Source organism: Papaver somniferum, unplaced genomic scaffold (assembly GCF_003573695.1).
Source record: "Papaver somniferum cultivar HN1 unplaced genomic scaffold, ASM357369v1 unplaced-scaffold_32, whole genome shotgun sequence".
Taxonomy (NCBI): Eukaryota; Viridiplantae; Streptophyta; class Magnoliopsida; order Ranunculales; family Papaveraceae; genus Papaver; species Papaver somniferum.
The window spans coordinates 1,631,496-1,639,692 of NW_020643262.1; the positions used below are offsets into that span (position 1 = coordinate 1,631,496).

An 8,197-nucleotide genomic window follows, 5' to 3' on the forward strand; every position below is an offset into this window, starting at 1 on the left:
AAAAGAAGTTTAGTCAATATGGAGGAGTAATTAGAAGAAACATAAATAAGTTGTCGCTAAGAACCTAAGTTGAGGAGTAATGAAACCAAAAAAAAATAACATAATTGAGAAACAGTTTCCTGCAAAATAGAACAAAGAAGTGTTTCATGTCATCTTTTTTTGGGTATATATACTCTTAGGATTTTCTACATATCAGCACTCGTGAAATCGAATTGCCGCGGCCATCATCAATGCAAATTGAATACAACAAAAAATAGATTAAAAAACAGAACTATGTGCACGTAGGAAAACCGATTTACGTAATCAAATTCATAAAATTAATTAGTAATTAACCAACAACAAAATATATTAAAATAAAAAATAAGAAACCATCATATGAGCAAGGTAAGTAATAAAATTGAACAAACCTTTAACAAATAGGTGAAGCAGCAATCGTTTTATGCATCAACAAACCCTGCAAAAAAAAAAGTTATGGCATTTAGTTTTGCAACAATATTTATGCATCATCAATAAAATCCGCAAAACACAAAAAGTTATGATGTTTGGTATCGCAACGAAATTTGGAATAATGGGGGTATACCGTAAAACAACTAAAATATCAAATAAAAAACACTAAATTCCAATAAAAAGAAAAAATAAACAAAATTTTAGTTCTAGAAGAGAGAAGTAACTTACACGGAAACAAAAATGTTCGGTGTTGCACGACTGCTTTATATGGCTACTTGCAAAACGAACAACGGGGGCATATAAGAAAACATAAATTATAAAAAAAAAATCGTAGAAATCAAAGTTGAGTTGAAGAGATAAGCAGTGTCCAAAAAATAGGTTTACCTTTTGTTTGAAAGCTTTATATAGGGATTCTGAATCTATTAGTAGAATGATTTTTATTTTGAATATACTATTTTAAAAAATCTCGACTTTCTAAAAAACTAACAAATAAAGCCGGCTTGATTATTAAACCGTTACCAAAATAATTTTTTTGTTTATCTTTTTGGTAATATATCTTATTTTTGCAAAAAAAAAAATACTTCAAAGATATAATATATGATTTTTTACGTCATAAATATGTTTACTCGATTTTTTTACCATAATAATCTGAAATTAATATAGTAATTTTTAGATTTTTTTACCTTATAGTTGGTCCATAAAATATAAATCTGAATATTTTTACCCATAAACATGCTTGGATTTTTTTAGATTTTTATCATAAATGCCGAAATTAATATACAAATTCTTTTTATATTTTGGTATTTTTATCATTAATAATATAGTCATTTTTAGACTTTTTTACCTTACAAACGATCCAAAATATATAGATATGATTTTTTATCTTATACATATGTTTACTCAATTTTTCGGATTTTTATCATAAATGTTCGAAATTAATATAATAGTTTTTTGTATTTTCTTGATTTTATCATAAATATGCGAAATTAATATAGTAATTTTTTTAGAAAAATTCGACGGTCATGATTTTAAATAAATCATGTAAACTCGGTCTAATTATATGCAATAATTTTAGTTGAATTGATTTTTTTTATTTTAATCATAAATGACCGAAATTAATATAGTAGTTTTTTTGTTATTTCTAAAAAAAATTTCCTTACAAAATATTATAAAATATAAATCTTATTATTTTATTCCATAAATATGTTGAATTGATTTTTTTTTATTTTAGTCATAAATGTATGAAATTAATATAGTACTTTTTTTTATTTTCTTATAATAAATACATGAAATTATAAAAGATTCAAAAAATATAAATCTTATTATTTTATTCCATAAATATGTTGAATTTTTTTTTTTAGTCATAAGTGTACGAAATTAATATAGTACTTTCTTTTATTTTCTGGATTTTTTCATAATAAATACATGAAATTATAAAAGATTCAAAAAATATAAATCTTATTATTTTATTCCATAAATATGTTGACTTGATTTTGTTTTTATTTTAATCATAAATGTTCGAAACTAAGATAGTAATTTTCTTTATCTTCTGGATATTCACAATAAATACACGAAATTAATATAACAATTTTTCTAAATAATGAGGGTCATCCGTCGCGTGTGTCCCAACAATCCACTCAATCTACACGGCATATTGTCAGATCTACGCACCGTATCTAACGAAATTTCATCCGACGAATACGAATGGTTTCTCAATTAACCAATAAGAACGTGAGGTTACGCTCACCAACCAATAGGATATAGGGTAAACTCCACCAGTGCTACTTTTATTATGGAGTGATGGATGGTATTGAGTTTTTAGGTTGTTGATATGTGAATCATCATTAGGTAGAGATCTCGTAAGCTCACACACTTTGCTAATTTTAGTGATATAAGCCTCGTCAACTAATTATGAGCAGCTGGAATAACCCTTAGAGGAGTAAAACAAGAAAATGGTACTTCAAAATCGACTATGTTTGTGGTTGGTGGACAACAATTTATTGGTGTCACACCGGCATAAGATTTGTTGGAAGACAATTTGATGCATCAGGTGGAAATTATGGGAGCCGCAACAGCCATAAGATCTGCTTGAAAACCAGCTGTTGTTGCACCATATATATACCTCCTCCTAGACCAAATAACATATCTCTTCTACCAGTGAAACTGCCGCTAGGTTTATACACTCTAATAAATTCCATCTTCAGTTGCTGAGCTTAAACATTTAATGTACCTCTCCTAATCATTGGTGAAGGATATGATGGTCACATCAATTTTTTTTTTTGTATAATCAAAGGCCTTCAAAAGGATAATGGTCCCCCTCAACTGTTGGTGCTAGCCAGGCAGGAGGCACAGACCAGTACATGGAAGATTTCTTACATTTTGCCCATTGAGCTAGCTCATGATCAACATAATTACAGGTCCTAGGTTGAAAACTAAAAATACAAGCCGATAACTTAGAAGAATACAATTTAATGTCTTTGAATATGGCATCCGTACTAGAATCACCATCAAAAAGTCCAGAAGAAAATTGTTCCACCAGTTTTTTTGCATCGCTTTCTATGATGATATGCGTCATCTTCTGATCCACTGCTTTCTTTAGAACTCCACGGATAGCTCTAGCTTCCGCTTCTTCTGCAGATGAAACTTCAAACACCATAGCAGCACATAAATAAGCTTTACTAGTGAAATCTCTCATCACATAACCTGCACCATTTTCTCCAGTAATGTCATCAAAGGCTCCATCTGTGCTACATTTTATCCAACCAAACGAAGGGGGCATCCATTTGTCACTTAGAACTATAGGGGTAGTAGTGGTAACAACAGGGATAATTTTCCTGGTGAGTAACATGGCTCTGGCTCTTTCTATAACAGCATTATGATTTTCAGAAAAATTTTGAAAAATCAAGTTGTTTCTACTAGTCCAAAGAGACCAAAGGATAGCAACAAAAAGACCTTGAGAGTCATCAGGCAGTCTGGAATTTTGATCCAGAAGCAAAAACATAAGCCAATGATGGAAATTTTTCTGAGAAAAATAAGAGGTGTTTATACAGAAGCTTGATAAAAACCAGACGTTAGAAGCAAAAAGACACAAAACCAAAGCATGCATCATGTTTTCATGAGGATCCTTACACCTAGCACAATCAACAGAGTGCATATGCATTCTAGTGTGAAGGACAGTTCTAGCAGGTAAAGCATTTTTAGCAGCTTTCCAAAGAAATAATTGAATTCTGTAAGGAACTCTAATTTTCCAAATATGCAACCAAAGATTTTTACAGGGAGAGGGTTTGATGCCTCTGAGTCCCAAGTAGGAAGATTTTGAAGAAAATTTACCATTCTTTGAAAGATCCCAAGCCCTCCTATCAGGAGTGCAAAGCTGGCTTAAGGGAATAGTGACAATCTTCTTAATAGAAGCAGCATCAAAGTGGGTGTTAAGTCTGGAAACATTCCAGGTTCTAGTGTTCTCATCAATGAAGTAGTCAACATTGATACTGGGATCAGGTGGGACAAGAGAGTTGGGGGTTGCAGAACCCAAAGATGGAATCCATTTATCACACCAAGGATCAATGAACTTTCCATCTCCAACAATACAGGAAATAAAAGGTTTTATCAACTCTTTTATAGCATGTAAGCATCTCCATGTCCAAGAACACTTATCAGGACACTTAGCATTTAGAAAATCAGTTCTACGAAAGTATATAGCTTATAAAATCTTGGATAACATGCAATTATGGTTTTCAATAATTTTCCAGGCATTCCTGGCTAACATAGTAGATTGTTTATTTCAGCCTTTCTAAATCCCAAACCACCTTCAGATTTAGGAGAGCAAAGAATATCCCAACCCAAAAGATGGAGCTTCCTATCTTTTGGGTCTAGGGTCTCTCCCCACCAGAATTTACAAAGGTGAGCATCCATCTGTCTACATAGATGTTTTGGGATTAAGAAAGCACCCATATGAAAAAGAGGAATGGCTTGACCAATGTGTTTGACCAGAGTAGTTCTAGCAACCTGAGAAAGGAGCTTATGTATCCAGAGAGTAATTCTGGCATCCACATCTTGGAGAATACCCATATGAGTTTGGACTTTTGAAGCCTGGAACACAGTTGGAGTCCCAAGATATTTCTCCCCTAGATCTCTGTTTTGAATATCCAGAATGTTAGCTAAAAGAGCCTTCATATGCTCAAGAATTCTTCTATTGAATAAAATGCCAGATTTATCAAAATTAATTTCCTGTCCAGAGGCTAGGCAGTACTTTTGGAGGTAGTCTTTTATAGCAGTGAAGTTTTCTATGGTAGCAGAAGTAAACAGGAGAGAATCATCAGCAAAAAGGAGATGAGTCATCTCAGGGGAATTTTTACAAACTTTGATACCACCTAGGATACCTTTCCTTTGAAGATTATCTATATAAGAGGAAAGAGCCTCAGAACAGATGATATAGAGATATGGGGACAGAGGATCTCCTTGCCTTAATCCTCTTTCTGGTTGGAAAAAGCCAGTAGGAACACCATTTAAAAGAACACAATAAGAAACTGTGGAAACACATTGGTTTATGAGTTTAATCCAGTTTTCAGCTAGGCCCATTTTTCTCAAAACTTTTTCAAGGAAAGACCACTCTAATTTATCATAAGCTTTAGACATATCAAGTTTAATCGCAGCAGTACCCTCAGCTTTGTCATTATGATTGACATAATATATGGCTTCCTTAGATAGAAGAATATTATCAGAGATACTCCTCTTTGGTATGAAGGCACTTTGGTTTTGGGATATGATATTATTCATAAAGGGTTTTAACCTGTTAGCTAGAGTTTTAGAGAGGATTTTTTAAATGAAATTACATAATCCTATGGGTCAGTACTGGTTAACTAACTCAGCTAGAGGGACTTTGGGGATAAGATCAATGTTGGTATGGTTAAACACTTTAGCAATATGCCCTGTTCTGAAGCAGGTTTGGGTCATATCAGTAACTTCTTCTCCAACAATATCCCAATTTTTTTGATAAAAAAGGCCTGTAAAACCATCAGGACCAGGGGCTCCCCCCCCCCATTTGAAAGACAACATTTTTAATTTCCTCGGCTGTAAGAGGTACGTTTAAAATGTCATTATCATCAGCAGAAAATTTAGCAGGCAAATCATTCAAAATATCATCCTGGAATCGTGGTGGTTGAGAAGAGTAAAGATTTTTGAAATAATATATGAAAGAATTCCTTATACTATTTCTATCAGTTAGAATAGTATTAGAGGAATCCTTGATCCAACTGATAGCATTTCTTTTTCTCCTGAAAAGGGTGACTCTATGGAAATAGGGAGTGTTTCTGTCACCTTCCATAAGCCACACCTCTCTAGACTTGTCTTTCCAATAAAGTTCTTCCAGAGTGTAAAGATACTCTAGCCTGGATTTAAGTCTAGAAGTAGTGTTAGTATCAGTATGATCAGAAATCTGTAGATCTAACAACTCTTTCCTAATAGTAGATATATCAGTTTGAATATTACCAAAAGAAGATTTGTTCCAATCACTGAGACCTTTTTTGGTACTAAGAAGTTTTGCTCTTATTTTGTAGGCTGGAGATCCTATAACATTAACGGACCAGGAATTGGCTATAATGTCCCTGCAGGTGGGATCTTCAATCCACATAGCCATGAAATGGAAGGGTCTATGCATAAAATATCCTCATACTTGAATCCTATATGCATGGGGCAATGATCATAAGAATCCCTAGGAAGGTTATTAACACAAAAATTTGGGCAAAGATCTTCAACAATTTGGTTTAGGAAGCATCTGTCTAACCTTTCAATAATTAAATCAGGACCTTGTTGCATATTGGACCAAGTGAATTTAGAACCAGAAAATCCAGGATCATGCAGGTTAAAAACAGACAGAAGTTTCTAAGATAATCAAAATCAGAATCATTAACTTCAATGCCCCCATTTTTATCTTCAGTTCCTAGAAGGGTGTTGAAAACAGGGTCATCTATGGGAGCATTAGGTTGTAAGCACCGTTGTTCCCAAAAGGCAGGTCTAAGACTACTATTAGGTTCCCCATAAACAAAGTGAATATGGAAATATTTTGAGTGTATGATGTCAGTTGAAGTAACATAGATGCCCCTCAAGCTGGAAGATATAACATTTAGGTGAATCTCCTTTTTCCAAGCCAAAACAAGAACACCACTTCTACCTACACTAGGGACATTGAAAGTGCAAGGAAAACCCATATTTTTAAGTTTCCTAGCCGCCATATCTTTACCCATTTTAGTCTCAGAGAGAAAGATGATATCAGGGTTAACATTCCTACATAGCAAACTAAGTTCTTTATTAGCAGTTTTTTCCCAAAGCCTCTAATATTACAAGCAACAATGTTGATGTCGTTAACAGGAAACTGGTTTATAGTAGAATTGATGTTATCAGATAAAGGGTTTGAAGGGATAGAGTTTACCTGAGTGGTAGAATCAGATCCACCACCAAGAGAAGCACTGGTACCATCACCACCCTAAGAAGTATGTTGGGAGGAATCGAGGCTAGAACTAGCAGCATTGAGAAGAGAATTATTGTGGACACCATTGTTGCTTGGAGAATTGTCAGCAGGTACATTATAGCTCCCAAAAGAGTTAAAAACTAGTTGGGTATTGAGGTAACATGTAGAAAGATCAATGTCTGGTAAATCTCCCAATTTGGTAATTAGAGGAGAGAGTTGAGCATAATCAGGTTCAGTAGAAGTTTGTTCTTCAGGGATAACCACTATACTATCCAAGCTAGAATTAGCTCTAGTGTGTTTCCTTAAATCATCTCTGGGGTTAATTTTACTTTTGAGATTTACTAGAGCATCTTGTTAAGCTGAATTAATTGTTCCTATAGTGATGATTGGACTAGTGTTTGGGATAGCAGCAGTTTTGAATCGTCTTGAAGAATTTGTAGTACAGATCGGACCACTAGGGGTTAACTCAGCACCAGAAATAGAGGTAGCCACAGTAATATTTTGAGTGGTAACTTGTTTGAGAATAATTGGCAGGACACTCTCCAGATGAGTCAATTGTTGCTGAACAGAACCAACATCAAAGATCTTTAGGGTAGTGGATCTGTTTACGAAAGGACCCATCTGAAAAGTGTTAGATAAGCTCTTCTGAATAGTATTTTCCATACTTTGATCAATAGCTTCTGCTTTTCCTTTGTTGCACACTTCAATAGTAGGAGTTGCAATCTGTGTTTCTGGAACTATTTCAGTTTGTTTCATGATGGTATCAGTAATGGCAGCAGAGGAGAAATCTACTTGCTTGATTGTAGGAGGCATCATTATCTTTGAGACAGCTGGGAGAACATACTTGCTGCATGAAGCATCAAGTTCTTTGATATTTTTCTGTTTCAACTTCTAAGCAGGACAGTTTTGATCTTTGTGATCAAGGATGCGACATGAGGTACAAAAATACCTTAGTACTATGATATGTTTACATTCAATCAGGAAAGGTTCAGTTCTTCCACTTGTAAAGAGGGGAATACCTGTTGGTAATCTCTCTGAACTGGGATTCGAATACACACTTTGACATTCTTCTTAAGAGGATGTTTACCAAAAGGATTTTGAGCTTCAATTAGTTCCCCTATATTGAGAGTGAGTTTCTGTAGATCCTCAAATTATGTGCATTTATTTGGAATGTTGCATAGAATGAACCACATGATTTCTTCATCAAACTGAAGTTGATGGTTTGCAGGCCATCCTTGAACTGGAACTAATTTCAACACCATAAGATATCCACAAACAAACCAA

At 34.0% G+C, this 8,197-nt stretch overlaps 1 protein-coding gene across 1 annotated transcript; it reads right to left on the reverse strand.

Annotated features, from left to right (window-relative positions):
• Positions 1-2,734: 2,734 nt before the first annotated feature.
• On the reverse strand, positions 2,735-3,448 carry LOC113341863. The gene has a single exon (XM_026586581.1). The coding sequence runs from the start codon at positions 3,446-3,448 to the stop codon at positions 2,735-2,737; it is 714 nt and encodes a 237-aa protein (XP_026442366.1).
• Between the last annotated feature and the right edge of the window lie 4,749 nt (positions 3,449-8,197).

Bases quoted from the DNA above. Each gene is read 5' to 3' on its own strand.
- LOC113341863 (XM_026586581.1), bottom strand. From the start codon at position 3,448: ATGTTTTTGCTTCTGGATCAAAATTCCAGACTGCCTGATGACTCTCAA.